General features: G+C 29.7%; 2 protein-coding genes across 2 annotated transcripts; both read left to right on the top strand.

Annotated features, from left to right (window-relative positions):
* The first annotated feature begins 6,448 nt into the window (after window positions 1–6,448).
* Window positions 6,449–12,789, top strand: Ir8a (Ionotropic receptor 8a). Its single transcript, XM_018538055.1, has 16 exons — window positions 6,449–6,591; window positions 6,902–7,054; window positions 7,249–7,452; window positions 7,821–7,987; window positions 8,172–8,363; window positions 8,689–8,859; window positions 9,001–9,198; window positions 9,387–9,608; window positions 10,130–10,229; window positions 10,477–10,654; window positions 10,852–11,035; window positions 11,199–11,320; window positions 11,408–11,555; window positions 11,641–11,810; window positions 12,150–12,271; window positions 12,462–12,789. Exons 1-16 carry the CDS (start codon window positions 6,513–6,515, stop codon window positions 12,743–12,745), a joined length of 2,694 nt encoding a protein of 897 aa, XP_018393557.1. The 5' UTR covers window positions 6,449–6,512; the 3' UTR covers window positions 12,746–12,789.
* A 2,428-nt stretch (window positions 12,790–15,217) lies between these two features.
* LOC108772495 (uncharacterized) lies at window positions 15,218–18,905 on the top strand. The gene is made up of 5 exons (XM_018538027.1): window positions 15,218–15,232; window positions 15,617–16,155; window positions 16,653–16,955; window positions 17,016–17,380; window positions 17,815–18,905. Exons 1-5 carry the CDS (start codon window positions 15,218–15,220, stop codon window positions 18,903–18,905), a joined length of 2,313 nt encoding a protein of 770 aa, XP_018393529.1.
* Window positions 18,906–19,674: the final 769 nt, after the last annotated feature.

The following is a 19,674-nucleotide window of genomic DNA, read 5'->3' as shown; positions in this document are numbered from 1 at the left end:
ACACACACACGCACACATCATACGCACTTTCTCTCTCTCTCTCTCTCTCCTTTTCCCGTTGTAGCCAGTGATGCGATTTCCAACCCGCTTGCAGCTCTCGATGGTAGCGCCATCGGTCGGCGGCCTGGCGCAACCGGTAGCACACACACACACACACACACACACAAGCGCAAGCTCGTGTACATGTGATTTGCTAGCAGAACGTGCCGACTATCGCTCTGTCCTTATCGCACGAAGTACTCTCCTTGTTCGCCTTCAGCGCGCTGAGAACGAAAGAGATAGCGAGAGAGAGTCTGAGAGAGAGAATCCTTCTCGCTTGACTCGCTGTTGTGTCGTAGGCTCGTAGGTTTTTAAAGCCGTAATCACACTACAGACTCCCGACTCAGATCGAATAGAGTTTCTATTCTCGAATCGGTAATCAGAATCGGCTGTTGCCTTGCTGTGATTGGTTCAATTATAGTCAGGAGTCAGAGTCGGGAGCCTGTAGTGTGATTACGGCTGCACGCATCAAGCGAACGAAATGTTTTCTCGGGCGATCGGCGTGTATCATAGAGGATATTGTAGATATATATATATATATTTTATATGTAATTATATATATACATATATATTATAATAATTTTTAATATTAAAATTTATATATATAATTAAAATTATTTAATAAGTAAATAAAAAATTATTGTAAAATTACATATCATATTATAAAAGCTTTCATCAATGATACTATCTACGCATTTTATTTATTGTCACATCGGATAATTACGTTTGACGTTTACAAATGCGGTATATGCAATCTACATGATGATCGTTCTCGCGTTTTCGCTTATTTTCTCAAGAATCTCGGTTTGTCGACGCGACGCGCGATGTTATTATCAAAATCTCATCGAGGGCTGCAAGCGAGTTAAGGCCGGAATAGACTACGCATTGATGATTAAGATTGAAGATTAAAAAATTGAAATTTGACCAACGAGAATAATGGAATCTTAGCTCCTATTATTTTGATTGGCCAAATTTCAATTTTTCAATCTTTAATTTCAATCTTCAATGCGTAGTCTGATTCCGGCCTTAGAAATCGCATCACTGCAGCAATGCGCTATCGTGGTAAACGAGCACGCTGTTGTAATGTTGCCGTTTCGGTCGTGATTACCGCTGCCGCATTTATTCTAGAAACGCTCGTTGTCGACGACGTTACTAAATGTGTCATCGTGGATATTTTAAATATATATATGAAGGGATCTTGACGAGAGTCGTCTTCTTGTCGGCCCCGAACGGGCCCTCGTGAACGATCACACGGCAGTCTGATCCACACTATTGTCAGACACAAATCTGCTACCGAGTACGAAAGAAACAGCCGAGTGCAGCCGAGCAACAACTGTCGTAGTGTCGTGTCGAGTCAGTCGAGTTCATTTGGCGACCCAGCGGACGACGTTGTCGGGTCAAAAGCTAGAAACACATAGAAAAAAGTAAGGCCGTAAGACGTAATCAGTAAGGCCTGATTGCACCAACGTGATTTTGATTTTAAGCGAAACTTAAGCTGTCTCTGTCTCCCTTTCGGTTTTAAAACGAGATAGATAGAGTTTTAAGTCTCGCTTAAAATCAAAAAGTGTTGGTGCAATCGGGCCTAAGGAAATCGTAACATTGGATTCGCTACCGGCCTTACGGTCTCTACTGTGATTGGCGAATTCGCTTACTGATTACGTTTTACGGCCTTACGTTTTTGTATGTGCCATAGGCTTCACACTCGCGGTACGCCTGCGATTGGCCGAGTGATCGTCCATTGACAGTTACTACCCATACGCTTAGGGGCGTACCTAGCAAGTGTACAACCCGTACGTAGCGCGCATGTCCATTTCTGTCAATAAGGGTGCAGACACAATAAAAGAAACAAGAAATTGTGTGTATAAGGAATAAGGAATTTCAATTTTATTAGAAACTATATATTTCGATGTATCCAATTTCTGATAGGTTGAAATTCCTTATTCCCTCTATTGTGTCTACACCCCTAGCGTTTTCGACCGTGGTGGATTTGAACCGATTAGGCTTGGATAATATTATGTTATTTGCTCTCCTATTTAAGTTATTTCTAATTCTAAAATTCTTTTCCTAATTTTAAGAATTAAAATTAGAAAAAGATGAAGTACGATTTTCACATTCTACTTGTTTTCTTTTTTCAGTGGATTCCTACGTACAAATAATTATAAGTATACACACTTTTGAGGACGTAAAATTATTTTTGCACACAATTAAGTGACTTATTTCACCAATTTCGACTAATACTAATCGATGGTCAATTTAATCATCACGATTGTCAACGAGAAAATTTAAACACAATTTATCTTAGAAACAGAAAGAAAATATTCTAATACATAAAAGCCCATTTGGCATTTCTAAGAATTTTGTATCGTTGTTGATTAATTTAACCATAAGTTGGTGAAAGAGGCCTTAACTATCTTTGTACGCCCCTGCCTATACACTCCAACTCATGTCATCATGCCTGAGCGCGTGAAATGACCGCTCTGTGATTAGCGAAATTTAATTGCGATTAATTTAAATATTATTATAGTCTTGTCATTTTTATATTAAGATTTTCATCATAAAATTATCTCAAAAATACGTTATTTAAAAAAATTCGGTGGATGTGAGACACCCTGTATATACTTTGCGATAAGCAATTGTGATAAGCTAATTGACACATTTAGCTTGGTTGTAAAAAATAGTTTAAGCTTATTATTAATTGAAATTGTTTTGTAAGTTTTTACTTATGCATATCACATAGATTGCAATAATAGTTACCTGTGTAAAATTATTTTTTACAAAAGATAAAGACATCTCTAATAAGATACACGCGTTTTCTGTAAAAATTATTATAAATGAGATTGAGAAATCTATAGAATGTATTATTATGAAACGAGTTAAATTAATTCAAAATCAATTCGTAATAAGTTAATTTTAACTTATATAAAATTATATAATATAATAAGATTGTGAGGAAATATATGTATATAATGAAAAAATGTTTGAAAATTGTGTTTTATTATAGGATATTTTTTTAATATGTACAGCTACTTACATTATCAACTGTAACATTTATCGATTAAATTATTACTTGATGCACATTGATGACATCTAACGAGAAGTACATTAAATTCTGCCAAAGTTAATGCTTCTTAAAATTTGTAGGTAAATCTATTTATTTAATATATTTAATATATTTATGTGATATATAATTTTATTCATAGAAATGAGTCAATTTCACATAAATTCAATTATTACAGTAATTGATTTTTAAAATAATTTATAACTGTTTATATGATAGTTATGAATTATTTAAAAAACAGTTATTAACAGTTAATTTTAAATTTAAATGTATTTATTTATAACACAAATATATAATAAAGATTTTAACAAATAGTTATTTCTTATTTTAGTGTTTTGTTATTTAAAATTTAAAAAATTATAAATATTTTTATTATCTAAAATATACTAAATATATATTATAAAATATACATTGAAATGTATATATACAGAAATACGCGTTATCAGTAGTTGGTAAAATATTGAACTCACAATCAGTTTTATCAACTATCGATGATTTTGCCTGTTTTGATGTGATTATTATTTTTCATTATTTGCATTTTTCGTTGTAGACATAACAAAAGATTGCCCACTAGATTTAGTGGCGGAAACAAGTTTAATAAAAAGAGAAAATAATTTTTTTTTGCATCTTTACTTGATGTAACTTTCGTTATCCGCACTCGTATAGTCAAACGCTTGTAGCAGTTATAGCTTCTCCAATGTCTTTTCAATTATAATAGACACATTATAATTAAAATTATATTTTTACTATAATTCATATATAATATACATATGATATATAATTCATATATAATTTATATAGTCTATGTTTGGTATAACATAAATGTACAATGATATTATTTATACATATATGATAATTATACATATATTATCATGCTATTTAAATATTATATATGCTGTAATTACAATACATATGAGAAAATATATTTTTTTAAATATATATATTATATATTTTTGACCAATTAATTAAGTTTGAGTAATAAACGGGGATGATCAATTACATAATAATCACCATGTGATAAATTATCGCTTGAATTATTTAGAAAAGAATTCAACGGTCGTACTAAATAATCAGTTCAAAATAAAAAAATTAGCGTCAAAAATTTCGGTTACGACACTCTTTTTCAGGAAGCTTATCTTCTTAACTTTGGAATGATCTAAAAATATTGCGAGAACTATTGAATCATCTCGTTCTGCACCTGTCGCGATTCACTGTCTGTCATTCGTCCAAACATCTGCGATGTCATCCATGCGATCTTGATTTAAAACATTATTGTTCTTCGTGACCGCACATCACCGAGTCAATGTCTTTCCAAGTGGAAACTGATGGAAACTAATCAATCTTGGAGCACAATTTCGACAATACTGTAACTTTGACTAATAAATAAATGCAATATATTGATTGTACAATTTTTATATAAGTGTTTTATAATACTATAGTATATTATAAATAGTGAGATTGGTCTCCTTTTAAATTCTTTTATTAAAACGTATCAAATAATTCAATAATATGGTTATTTAAATGACTCTTAATATTATTTGAAACCAAAAATTCATGAAAGTAAAAAGCTTTAAAAGTTTTGATAGCCGTATTAATATTAAATATATTTAAGTATTTTTCTTACAAATTATATATACTATGTATATAAAATATATATTTATGTTTTTCCTTAAAAATATATAGCTCTAATTTAAATATTTTTGAAATATTTAAGACTTTCAAGTATATTACATTTTCAAGATTTAAATAATTTTTTGTTTGAAATAGTTTCGGATTTTTAGCGAATATTTGAAATGATTTAATGTGCTTTGATTACGTTATTAATTATACAGATTCTAATTAAGTGCACTTAATGAAGTATTCAAAATATCATATATAATAATGCAAAAATAATATAAAATAAAACAAAACATTCATTATGATAAAGTATTATTAAAAAATAAAAAGGAACACAGAGAGGAATACATTTTTCAGTAAAAAGATTTCTATGAATAGAAGGAAGATTAGTCATCAATAAAAATATACCGTACAAATATACTAAAACTCTTAAAACCTTGGTTAAAATTATTAAAAGTATGCTTTTTACATTTTCGAAGAAGAATCTGATACTATACTAAAAAAAAACCTATAAATTCGAATTTATGTTTGCATTTTCTGATAAATATATTTGATCTATAATAAATATTATTAAAGAACCATTTATATGCTACGGTATATAATTTACATTACATAGAAGTGGAAAATGTTGTGAAACATGCATATACTTCTTGCATATTATCTTCCAGAATATCAGTGTAGCATAACGTATTATCGATCAGATGCACGGAATTTTCAGCGAGCGATTTACGATTACCTGCGGTAACGATGTGTATGACATATGTATTATATACAGTGAATCAATAATATGCGTATCGATCATTTTGTCGTAGTGGACAATGCATTATGGAAGCTTAATATCATGCTTCATTATTCATTAAAGACTGTTAAATGTTTTGGGAGACATGTATAGACAGAAAGAGGAAGAAAAAGAGAAATAGTTAATAATAATATAATTGTAATATTATGTTCAATGATACGCTATAAGAGATTGTTCACACTTTTTTTATTGTAATTAGATTATGCAATTGTTACAGTAATTAGAATAAAATTAAGTCATTGACATATATTGCACAATTTCGATTTTGAAGATGCAACTTACCGATTCTTTTCAATTATTTTTCCTATAAAAACAAAGCAAAATGTCTTAAAATGTATCAACTTTTAGTATTTAAATTATTTTCAATGTTTTAAGTTCAATATTTTTAAAAATTATGTCACGTAAAATTAATTGTAACATTTTTTGTAGATCAGCATAGACGTTATCTTCGCATTTTTTAATTGCTGCTACTTTTTGATTGCTGCAGATAACGATATCGATTATGTGATAAATGAGGATAGTAAGTTTAATATTCAGTAATTGTACTCACTTGCTTAATATGATTTAGATAACATTAACGTTTGTAATAACACAATTTTACTTTCCTCGTAGGAAAGTAAAATTACTATAGTTATCCATCCAACGCGGTGCAGTGATTTGTAAAGGATATACATGTATATGAATGATGAATTTGTCGTCTTCGTTTTATAATACGCAATGATCCTAACGCGGAATTGTACACGTGACTTTACGTACCGCGATAAATCAATGGTCCGACGGCCAATAATCGTGCTGAGCAGGAAAAAGGGATTCAGAGATTCGATGGTACCGATATATAATATTCATAAGCAAACTGTCGTGCCACTGGGCATCGGCGCAGGCGTAACCATCGTCGCTTTATTGTGCCATGCCGTTCATATCATATTGTCCTGGCACCTACTATCTGAAACGAAGCAAAAGTATTCCTTGTTCATTCGTGCTACCTTCATCAATTTCGCTATGTCAAGGGGAACGTCGTCCATATTGATCCTCGTTTTCTTTCTGCCATTTATGCTTTGTCAAACGCCAATGAATTTGAGTAAGTGTACAAAAAGTTTATTCGCGGGAGTAGGTACAAGCGTGATATCTCTTCTTGTTTTTCTTTTTCAATGATCGCTAACGCGACTATTAATATTACGTTTGATAAAATCTCTATTTTCAATGTTAGATAACTTCTATAATTTTTATTTGAGCTAATGTAATAAGTGCTTAGCTCCGTACAAGATACATCTATTTCATATGAACTAACAATTTTAAAACAGTATAGTCTATAAATATTAATAAAGCTGAATAATAGTAATAATCCTCGATATGATTAATGAGTCTGACATCTTTTTCCTATTTCTAAGTGGTCGTAATAGAGGAATCCGATTCATCTATTTTTGGTATATTAAACGATGCGGTTCCAGAGGCAGAACGAAATTTCGCTAATGATATGATTACTGTTCATGTTTCTACTGTCACAGTAGATCGCGAAAATGTAGATGCGAGTTTCGAGAAAGGTATGTCGTATATCTCGTATAAATTAGAAAATATTATATGTTATCTAATTTTACATTCGAGATGCTATTGCCATTTATGTACATATTATATGTAAAGTATATATCGTTGCACTTATAGAAAAGCATCTTTTATACCATAGTCTTTTATAACGAGGCTGTACAGAGTTAAAAAATATTATTCATTTTTGTGACAGTCTGTGCCGTTTTATATCAAGGAATAAGTATCGTATTAGATATGACGTGGACTGGTTGGGACAAACTACGAAATATTGCGGACGAAAGAGGAATAATATATAAACGTGGCGACTGCAGTATAAGTCCATATATTCAAGCGATTGATGATCTTTTGATTATGAAAAACGCAACGGATGTTGGCTTGATTTTTGAAGATGAAAGAGGTGCACAAATATTAACAGTTTGTCATTATTTACATTGATATTACACGTGCAATAAATATACTGCACAATTTTATTTATTGTCTTTTATGCGTTAAATCCATGTATAAATACATTCCACAGTATTTTCGCAAATAATGTGTAGCTTAACAAAAAAAGTCGAAAAAAATTATTTTTACAATTTAAGCATCTTAGAAATGCTTTATCACTTCATAATTTTCAGAAACAATTGATTTAATAAAATTTAATGTTTAGTTTTTAATTTAGTTAATAAAAGTTTAATGTTTAGTTTTAAAAAAATATGGACGTAACATAATTTATATAATAGTTTGTTAATGTTAATTACATGAGATGTATAATAATGATTTTAGAACTAAATCAGAGCCTTTATTACCTTATCGGAAATTCAATACTTAGATTGGTAGTCATCGATGAATTGACAGAAAGAACTGTGGCAAAAATACGGGGTATGAGACCGTCACCGTCGTATTATGCAATTTATGCTAGCACTGCGAAAATGGAAGAACTATTTAAAACGGTAAGAGATATAATACTGTGTCATCGTTTTTTTTTTTTTTTGGCATGTAAATTATTTATTTTTAACACTTTAATACTAAGATAATTGAACATTTGTAGACATGTAAAAATTTTAAGTCTTTAACTTAAATTTTTACATATCTCTCTCTCTACACATAAATAGATACAAAATTGAAATCTTTCAGGCTATTGGAGGAGGACTTGTTAAAAGAGAGGGTATTTGGAACTTAATATTTACAGACAATAATTATCACGAATTTCGGTATATCACCGGTGATCTTCAATTAAATGTTTCATTTACCATTCTTAATATGAAAACTGACATTTGTTGTCGTTTAATGGGCGACGTGTCTTGTACATGTCCTTCAAATTTCAAGGTCAGTTTTAATAAAATAAAAGTTTACGAAATTTGAATATCTAATATTGTCTAATATAAAAGATTTTATTATCTAGCAAATGTGAAAAAAAACTAATTTAATATCATAAAGAAAAATGATCTAAATCAATTTAGACCGTTCTTCTTTATCTTTGCAAAAAACGAGCAAAATCTAATTAATTTAATATTATTTGAAAATAAAAGAGAACTTATATATATATATATTTTTATTAACAATTTATTAAAATCGAAACATGTTTGTTCTTAATAAGCGTATATCATTTATAAAAAGGCATTAATTAAAAAGAATTATATTATTATGTTAGATATTCCCACACTACTTCAAACGTTTGATCGGCTTGATCGTAAGCTTGATGAGTGATGTTCAAAGAGGGGGTGTGAGTGTAACTCCAAAGACAGGTCAGTGTGATAAATCTGTTAATTCCACTTCGACTTCGAATATCACAGTGGAAACATTTAACAAGATCTTAATGACAGTAAGTATTGCCAAAGTAATTAAAATATCTATTGAGAGAATAAAATTTGTTTGACTCGTAATATGTTTATATCTTCAAGATAAAAACGCAAAGGTAATTAAGAGTGCGTATTTACATAAGTTAATTTTTTTTACGTTCTAGAGATTGGACAGTAACGATACTTTCGAATATTGGTCAGAAAAGGCAATGATCACTTACAAAGCGGAGCTCGAGTTACAAATGGTTAGTCATGGTTTTGTAGATGCGCTCGCAACTTGGACGAGGCGTACAAAAATTAAAGAAGCCGATGGCAGGAAAATAGAACCAGCCAGGCGATTCTTCCGGATTGGAACGGCACCGGTAAGAACCACATTTCGCTAAAGCTTTGTTTCGTTCTATTAAACAAAAAAAAACAACATTAAATGAAAATATATCGAATAATAATTAACTACAAAGAGAGAGAGAGAGAGTGATTATTTTTAATGTATTTTGTAACTTTAATACGACTGCAGCAAAAGTTAATGTTGCTTTTATTAATCTGTTAATAGGCAATACCATGGTCTGTAATCAAGAAAGACCCAGTGACTGGCCAAGATATGCATAACGAGGATGCAAAGGAAATGTGGGAAGGTTATTGTATAGATTTTATTCAAAAGTTATCCGAGGAGATGCAGTTCGATTACGATCTTATTATTCCTGAAGATCAAGAGTTTGGGAAAAAATTACCTAATGGTGAATGGAGCGGTCTGATAGGCGATCTGGCTAAAGGAGTATGTCCACTTTTTTTAATGTTCTGTATATTTTTAAGATGTTTTTCACATTTAACATGCATTGATATTTTTCTTTGATTTTAATATCGCTTTTAATTATCTGTTGCAATTAATTAATTACTTTAATTTTATTTTTTTTTCTTATTCTGTTTTATTATGTTACAATGTAGTAATATAAAATAATGTAATAATAACAATTTTATTAGTCTCAATCTTTGCAACAAAGTTTTGCGAAGACTCCGTTTGCCTACATTTCATTTACTTACAGATTGCCTATATATACTATTCTCTGCTTTAAAATCATAAATTCTGTTTTAGAACACAAAAGTGCAAAAGTGCTTATAGGCAATTGATCTGTAGGCAATTAATTTGTAGGCAAAAGAAGCCCTTTCCAAACTTTTGAAGATTGAAAACATTGACATTAATTAACATTAATTAGTGTCCGCAAAAGGTTTTAAAAATTAAAGTAGTTTGATAATATTTTTTGATTGTAGTAAGTATGTACATTTATTTAATAATAGGAAACTGATATTGCTGTGGCGGCATTAACAATGACATCAGAGCGAGAAGAAGTCATTGATTTTGTTGCACCCTATTTCGAACAATCCGGTATACTAATCGGTATGCAATTTAAATCTTTTTTACACTACGTGTTGTATTTTATATAAATACCAACAATTAAAATACACGTGTTTCAATAAACATTTACATTCTTCTTACATTACAATACTTGATCTCGATTCTTATTCTACTTTTTATCTTTTTTATTTTATTAATCCAATTTGAAAGAAGTTTTAGCTAAATAGATATGTATGTAGATGATAATTAAATGTGGAACGGATAATTTATGTTAATTTTTATTTTCAAGTAATGAGAAAGCCAATCCGTAAAACATCTCTATTTAAATTCATGACGGTATTGAGACATGAAGTTTGGCTTAGTATCGTAGGAGCGTTAACTTTAACCGGCATTATGATTTGGATATTAGATAAATATTCACCATACAGTGCAAGAAACAATAAACGACTTTACCCCTATCCTTGTCGGTATGTATTTGATATAATATATTGATTTTTGCTGCGTGTTTTATTATAATATATTATATATTACATGCTAGCGATTACTTTGCATGTGTTGAATATATAATATTTCGTTGTATGTATGTAGACAGAAATTTAATTTTTTATCCAAAAATTTTACCTATCTTGTCTTTTTGGTCGTATTTAACAGACAGACTTTTCAGAGAATTCACGTTAAAAGAGAGCTTTTGGTTCGCACTAACATCTTTCACGCCACAGGGTGGTGGTGAAGCTCCAAAAGCGTTATCAAGCAGAACTCTGGTTGCAGCTTATTGGCTATTTGTTGTACTAATGCTTGCGACTTTCACTGCAAATTTAGCTGCTTTCCTTACTGTGGAAAGAATGCAAGTATGTCTCTTTTATTATTCAACGGAGATTTTGTTTTCTTTTTTTTTTTTTTATTTAATTTGGAGGAATTTATATTATGTTCAGAAAGTATTATTAAAAATATTAATCCTCCTAAAAACATATCATTTCTCCCTTTCTAATATACGTATATTTCGTTACATAGTCGCCTGTACAATCCTTGGAGCAATTGGCAAGGCAATCACGTATAAATTATACCGTTCTAGCGAATTCTAGTGCTCATCAATATTTCAAAAACATGAAGAATGCCGAGGATAAATTATATACGTATGTAAAACAAAGATCATTTCCTTATAAAATACGTTACTAAGATCATCGGCAATGTTATGTATATTTTATATTATTTGTTTGTAGAGTATGGAAAGAAATTACTCTAAATAGCACCAGCGATCAAGTAGAATATCGCGTCTGGGATTATCCAATAAAGGAACAATATGGTCATATTCTACAAGCTATTACTCAAGTGGGACCAGTCAAGTCTACCGAAGATGGTTTTAGAAAGGTACAAAAAAGTAGAAGAGAAAATATATTGAGGAATTATGAAGCGCAATAGTCAATGTTTAGTTGAAATGTATGATATTTTTCAGGTGATAGAAAGTGAAGAGGCCGAATTTGCGTTTATTCATGATTCGTCGGAGATAAAATACGAAGTAACGAAGAACTGCAATTTAACGGAAGTAGGCGAAGTATTTGCCGAACAACCGTATGCTATTGCCGTGCAGCAAGGCAGTCATTTACAAGAAGAAATAAGCAGAAAGTTAATTTTAATTTATTTCTTTTCTCTTTTCCATTATGCTTAATTCACTTGTTTCTCAATTAATATATTATACTTTATCATTAGCATTATATATATAGTAAAGTGTTATATTTGAATGTATGTTCTTTTTTTATTACCGTCTTATTTTTAATTTGTAAGTTTTATATAATTAAGAAATATAGTGACAGATTTTGAAATCACAATTACATACATTAGAAAGTTAAACAGCAAAAAGTTTTTCGTAATTAATAATTATGTTGGAATAGAATGGATTAAGTAATGGAGATGTGCATGAATATCTATGCGACAAATATACTATATAAATAACATTATTTTTAGAATACTGGATTTACAAAAAGACAGGTATTTTGAGATGTTGGCAGCCAAATATTGGAATCAGACATTAAAATCTCAATGTCCAAATTCCGATGACAATGAAGGAATTACGTTAGAGAGTTTGGGTTTGTTGTTATTTCTATACATCACTAAATTTAGATATTATATTATGTAAATATTATATATAAAAAAACTATATGTATACGAACGTAATAGTATACAATGTTCTAATTTGCCAATGAAGTACGTTGACACATTTAAGTATTTGTGTTTTCTAGTTGATTCAAATTTAACATTTAATTAATGTTTCTATAGGAGGTGTATTTATTGCAACTTTGTTTGGATTGGCACTGGCGATGATCACTTTAGCTGGTGAAGTTCTTTACTATCGTAAACGTAACAACTCTCAAAAAGGAAAACAGAAAGACAAAAAGACAATTAAAGATATTGAGAATGATAAGATCATTATGCAAAAAATCGCATCGAAGCTTCGAATGAAACCCGCGCCTACTGACGCAGTTTTTGGCAAACAACTTAATCACACGCCGCGTGTTTCACATATCTCCGTCTATCCACGACATTTCCCTTTTAAGGAGTAAAACACATTTTCAATAATGATCTTTGTATTACGATAATCGAACTCGCAAATCATATTTCTAGTTAATCTCTATGTGTTTTTCAAAGTTTCCACTTTTTCACAATCACTTTTAATATTATACTTAGAATTTATCACAAAAGTCAATATACATAGAGTTAAGGTGCATTAATTACATTATGGTTATAGTGTATTTGTCAAGAGATAATCATTTTCTGACAATATTGTTTCACTATAAGATTATTATTAATAAAGTATCATGCAGAAAATTAGAATTAAATGATTAATTGTATTTGTACGACAAAAGTCTTATTGCTCTTAAAATTATATTTATACAAATTTTTGGGAGACTATTCCACTGCTAACAAATAAATACTATATTTGTTATATATTAAAAAAGTTTAATATCAATTAATTCTATTACTGTTATATTAATTAACTGTTATTATGTTAAATTAATTCATATTAAGTAATAAATAGGGGAAAATCACCGATACCAACATACCACTTTGTTTTTAGACAATATTTCTTAAACTAAGAGTAAAAATACAATTTCGGATATAAGTACAAACTAAAAAGTGTCTTCTATCAGATATAGTACAAGCAGTTTTTATAATACTGTTTACAATTTTACAATAATTAAGTTTACCGTAAGTTAAGCAAAAGTGAGGATTTGACAAAATGGGCTCCACAAAACTGACATAGTAGACAATAATGCCTATATTCCTATTCTATTGAATAAAGATATATTCTATTCTATAAAGAAAACTAATTTTTGAAACTATAAGCATTTAAGAGATGACATAAAATTATCAATAATACAGTTACTATTATTTAAATTACGCAATTTGCAAAAGAATATCGTAAAAATTTTCTTCTCGGATTCGTAAAATTTATTTTTAGTTGATTTGATATAAAAATATGCCACAAATATATAAATTATGAATTTGTATTTCTTTAATTAGCTAAATAGATTACGTTTTTATTAGTATTAATAAGATGCAAAGGTTAATTTCTGAAAAATAAGGGGATGTCACGTTATAGGGGACCTATGTCAATATCGGTGGCTTTCCTCTAATATACGCTCGTTTACTAAAAAGAGATGTACAATACGTTTTTAAAATGTTTATATACTATTACAAAAATATTAATAAATGAATACGCAATGTGTTCTATTTATGTTTTCTTTTTTAGTCTATTAAGAATAGTGTGACAAAATTATTTTTAATTTCAATCTTTTCTATCTAATTTTCATTTTTATTATTTTACGCACACAAAATATTAAAATTAAAATATAATTTACAAAATGTTAAATTAAAATATCTTCTAAAGTTTTCACTTTTTGAATAATTATTGCTTTAGTATTTTTACAGATCGAATAAAGAAAAGGAATTGATTCGAACATGTATAGCTTTATTTAAGATAATGTATAGCTTTATTTAAGATAAGAATATTTATTCTTATTCTCTTTTAATTGAAGAAAATCTGACAGCAGTAACCTTTACATTACATAAAAAGAGATCCAGCAAATATTAAAATAGCAAATACAATTTTATTATTACCTTTAATAGATTTGTTACGAAAAAAGTATGTACAAAATATCTTAGATATGGGATACATTATATATCTTTTTTACAAACGATTGCACTGGAACGGAAATATTTACAATAATACGCCCGGTCATTGATCTTCGAATACTTTCACATTGTATATAGTTTTGCTTCTTAAGCGTAAATAGGGCAAAAACGATAATATTCATTTAGCTAATAATTTGAAACATTTTTATTGATATTATTTTAATATTGTTTTTACATTATTTTACTATTTTGTTTTAAATTTAGAAAAAATACTATTTGAACCTAATATATTTATTGAACAATACTTGTCGCTAATAAACAATAATTTGTAGTTTTATTTCTGTGAATAATTATTAAGTCGATAATAATCATTTTATTTATGCAGAGCTGTAGTTTTCTTGTATTATTAAACATTCTAAATTATCAAAATTTATACTTATATAATATAAATATCTTAAAATGTACGGCTGCGATTTGGAATTTATTATTAGTAAAAATTATGTATTGCACTTTTTCCATTTTCTTTCTTTTTCCATTGATATAATTGTCCTACAATCTCATTATTTTCACTAGTTTTCATCGTAAGTGTTCTCTCTCTTTCTTTCTCTCTCTCACTCTGATCAGTTACGTAAATAAAAGCAAAAGTAGTTTAGGTAATCGGCCGATTGTTTCGATCACTTCGATTGGAGCGCGTCACGGTTCGTGAATTTTTCTAACAAAAGAATAAAGATTTATGCTAGGTAGGGAATATCTGTTATTTACCACGAGTCAATATAAAGGCATTTTACATGAAAATACGATCACTTGATGAGAAAGTGATGTAGATTGTGGTTATCCTATTGGAATTGAAAATACAAACCTGTTCGAGTTTCGTATTAAATAATTGATGATCTTCGAAAATGATTTGCTGCAAGGTCAGTGAAAGAGAAACTTTCAAATAGAATATTAATTTAATACCGCATTTAACTAATTATATTAATATTAATATTTTTTTATTTATATATACGTATAATATTGAATTCAAATTCTATTTTGAATTGATTTTTGATCTTTTTAAAAATATGTTTCTTTAAAAAATGTTTAAGTTTAAAATGAAATAAAAATTAATTAATTAGTTAAGCTGTGTAATTTATTCAAGATAAAGGTAAAATATAAAGAATTATTTTTTGAAGAGTATTCTACTTATATCTATAATATCTAGGTATTTATTTTATTGTTTTGTATTAAACAAAATTAATATTTTTATTGCTGTAGTTATTTAAATAAATAAATAAATATTTTTTTTTATACATTTGCAGATATATTTAACGCTATCAGCTCTAATTACTTGTCATGTAAGTGCAAATTATGAACGTTTGAAAAATTGGAGTCCATCAGAGAGCATATCGCATTCTTGGAATAACCAGTATGACATTTATGAGGGTGCTCCTTCGGAGATTCTGCCTGATTATAGTTTTTATGAACTGAGCAAAGATCAACCTATAGATCGTTTCGGAAGTCCATCTGAACCTTTTCCTATTACTATTAAGAAAGAACCTATTGAAGAAAAATACTTGAAAAAAATTCCATTTTATGTGTTCTCTAATAAAGATTCCACAAGGTACAAGGAATTGACTCCTGACTTGGGAGTTGCGCACTGTCAAGAGATCAAGGTGAAATCGATCGGAAAGGATGGTGAACCCAGGAAAGGCATTACGACTTGTTACAATTGCAAGGATCCAAAAACTAAATCCACGTACGAACGTTGTTTATATAGCAGTCATCCGGAAGAGAGTGTATCCGCTAATACGAAAGTGGAAAGTTATCTATCTGCGCCTACTATCTTCAGATATCGAAGGTAGCGATATTAAAAGTATCCTTCGACACAATAAAAATGTCAATTTATTGAAAGTTTGTTAAAGCTTAATATTTGTACTTTAAAGAAGGGCAATTTTATTAATTTTAATATTCGTACTTATACGGTCGTATAATAATATGCTCTTTTATCCATTATTCAAACTATATTTTTTCAAAAGTAAAAAATGAGACGTACATCATTTAAATGCGAAAAAATGTTTTTTTATTAACCAAAAATGGTTCAAAAATGATAGCCAGATAACTTAGAATTGTTTAAAGAATATTTAAGGAATGTTTTACATAAACAGATTTAAAAGAAAAAAATAATTTTAAACAAAAAATATCAATGTAAGAAATTGTTTACAATCATTTTACTTTATATAATCTGTTTTTTTTCTAAAAAAAAAAATAATATCAAAAAGTTGCACTAACTAAAATATGCAAATCATACAATTTTTTTATTACACATGATGTCATTAATATTATTTATTATCGTAGATCCAATTACGAAGGAAACAAAGATAATTACGGACAACTACGAAATCCTTACCGGTTCACTGATGAGTATTTTACCGATGCTACTCATGGCGTACCAACTGCATACAAAAACAAAGGAGAAAAATGTGATAAGATCGTAAAAGATTCTATGGTGTGCATGGTGTGCAAAGATGCTAAAACCAATGGCAAATACGAGCAGTGCTCGTATGTAAAGCCGCATGAGAAAGCATACTCTTATGTAAAATCTAGCACGTTTGGAAAACCTCAAAAAAGTGAGGAAAACGATAGCGATGAACGTCCCGAGTTAACTTCTTATTCCGAAGTTTCTGATTTTGAAGCGTCTGATCGTCAAAAAGATCGTAGTCCAAGCAGTGTAGAGTCTCATGAATATTCTTATCCTAGCGAGGATTATTCCGAAAAGACTTCAGTGAACGAACAGGATGAAGTGAAGGATGCTCCTTCATCAGATTGCAAACAGGTACAAAAGGATTCCAAGACCTGCACGGTGTGCAAGGATTCTAAGACAGGCGGTACTTATGAGAAATGCACTTACAATTATCAACCCAGCGATAAGTTATATAAATATAGCAGATCGAAAACTTTTGGTTTTCCGGATAAGACCTCGGATTCTACTCGGGACAGTCAGGACTCAAACAAGAGTGAAGCATCGGAAAAATCAAAGAATTTTGATTATTCGCAAGGTTCCGATTCTGCTCCTGATTATATAGGTAAGATTTTATTTTAAGTTATAATTTCTAATTACATATTATATTTAATAAAAAGTAACTTTTTTCTATACAGTTTAAATTTATTGAGCATCTTCTCAAGTTAAAAAAGTAGCTAGCTTATTCTTCAAAAGATTAAACATGATTGATTATTTACTATAAATGTAATCAATCACATTCAATTGCTCGGCTAACTTTGTAAATGCAGCTATTTCTATTCTCTAATAGTATCCCGTATAATTATTTTAAAGTTTAATTCTAATTTCCAAAATTTTTTATTATTTTAATACTAAAAAATTGAGAGTTAAAATTCCAGCAAAAAGTTACTAATTATGTATATATATAATTATTTATATATATAATTATTACAGCTATATGATTACATGCAATATACTAGAACTTTTTTCTTTAAAATTATTTACACTAATTTTACACAGATAAATCGGAACAGTCTACTTATCCACGGAAATCCAACAGAGCCGTAGAAGTTCAACAAGTCCCGAATGATTCCGACGGTACATCTCACAATTCACCCAACTATAGCAGCGATTACTCCAATTCCGAAGCGAGTGACTACCAATTTCCTTCATATAATAGCGATTCTGAATCTTATGATGGCCAAAAGACATCTTCTTCAAAACCTGTTTCGGAGAGTTACTCTGAAAATATCAGCTCTGATAATTGTAAAACTTTACAGAAGGATTCAATGACGTGCAAGATTTGCAAGGATCCGCAAACAGGCAACGATTTCGAACAGTGTTCATACTCGTATCAGCCCAGTGACAAGCTCTTTTCTTACAGTACATCCAGGTCGTTTAGCACTCCACAGAAATCCGAGCGAACACCGCACGAAGACAAGCACCCATCCGACAGTTCTGAAATTACGAAGAAGTCTTACGATGAATACGTTCCAGGACTAAATTACGAAGCTTCATCGACGGATGAAGCAACATCTAGGGATGATGCGGAAGGAAAGAAAGGAGTGGAAGCTGGATATTTGGACACTGTGAAAAAGAAGGCCGAGATCGAGGAATTTATGCAGAAGTTTCAGAAAGAGGACCGATCGAATTGTAAAAAGATTATGCGCGATAAAATGACCTGTTACCAGTGTATCGACGGTGAGGGTTTTCAAAAAGAGGAATGCGCTTTTGTCACCGGACAGGAGCCTGACAAGGATCAGCTTGTATTTCACGAAACGAAAGAATTTCAAGTTGATTCCGCGCCCCGAGTCCGCGACATCAAATCGTCAAGCTCGACTAAAACGAAAGGGGTAGATTCTTTAGAACCAAGCACGTCTGCCAGCAAAAATTCGTACGTTAGAGTGGAGAAGCCGGACAATGATTATCCCGATGAGGCATCGCATACCGCAGAGGAAACTAAGGAAGCTGAACCATATGATTATACATCGGAAACAAGAGCCAAATACGACAAGGTCCTTAGATTAACTCTACCAGCATACATGTCTACCACTTCGGAACATGAAGCAGCGTTTGATGAGATTGTAGCTTCTGATCAGGATCAGCGCTGAATTATATCGAGGTGTTTGTTTCCTGATAAAAATAATTCTCATATTTCATATTTTTTAGTTTAATATTTTAAATTTAAAAGATTTCTGAAAAATATATATCTTAAACTTTTTCATTATAAATATTCTTCGGAAATTGTATAGAATGAAAAAGCTTAAAATATTTCAGAATATATAAAGAATTCTAGAAAAAAATGTAGATACCATATTTTTAGCATTTCTGAAAAATATTTTAATTTGGACAAAAGAATATAAGAACTTTTTTTTAAACTTATAAAATTAATATAAGAATTCTGAAAAATTCTTTTAGATATTTATGTGATTATTTAGATATACATTCTAAAAAATTATATAAAATTTCTAGAAAAAATTTTCATTAAGATTGACACCATTATTCTTCCTTTTATCATATTGTATATCCGGTTATTTTTTTATCTTCAAGTTAGAAACTTATCAGGACACTCTGCTTAAAAATTTTCATTATACTTGAGAATATTAGCATTATATCTTTATTGTTATTTAGTTTATAATATTTAGAGTTTATTTAAGTATCCCAGTGAGAAATAACAATGGAATGGACATCGAATCGATGTCCATTCCATTGTCATTTCTCACTGGGATATACATAACTTCATATTTTTAATTAAATGAATTCTTGTTGATGCAATGTAATCGTTTAGTCTATTATATTATAACTTGCTAAGATATTGCATCTCTCATAAGGTCTCATGAATCTAAATATCGAAATAATTTTTATAGAATGTAATAGAAT

This window comes from Cyphomyrmex costatus, unplaced genomic scaffold, assembly GCF_001594065.2.
Source record: "Cyphomyrmex costatus isolate MS0001 unplaced genomic scaffold, Ccosl1.0 scaffold192, whole genome shotgun sequence".
NCBI classification, from domain to species: domain Eukaryota; kingdom Metazoa; phylum Arthropoda; class Insecta; order Hymenoptera; family Formicidae; genus Cyphomyrmex; species Cyphomyrmex costatus.
Note: the sequence above shows the minus strand (reverse complement) of the source record. Positions and strands in the feature narration are given on the sequence as shown.

Excerpts from the sequence above, each read along its gene's own strand:
- Ir8a (XM_018538055.1), top strand. The coding sequence starts at position 6,513 with ATGTCAAGGGGAACGTCGTCCATATTGATCCTCGTTTTCTTTCTGCCA. Across the intron at positions 7,055-7,248 it reads AGATGCGAGTTTCGAGAAAG|TCTGTGCCGTTTTATATCAA; the intron begins GTATGTCGTATA and ends TTTTTGTGACAG. Across the intron at positions 8,860-9,000 it reads TTAACAAGATCTTAATGACA|AGATTGGACAGTAACGATAC; the intron begins GTAAGTATTGCC and ends TTTACGTTCTAG.
- LOC108772495 (XM_018538027.1), top strand. Across the intron at positions 16,156-16,652 it reads ACTATCTTCAGATATCGAAG|ATCCAATTACGAAGGAAACA; the intron begins GTAGCGATATTA and ends TTATTATCGTAG. Across the intron at positions 17,381-17,814 it reads TTCTGCTCCTGATTATATAG|ATAAATCGGAACAGTCTACT; the intron begins GTAAGATTTTAT and ends AATTTTACACAG.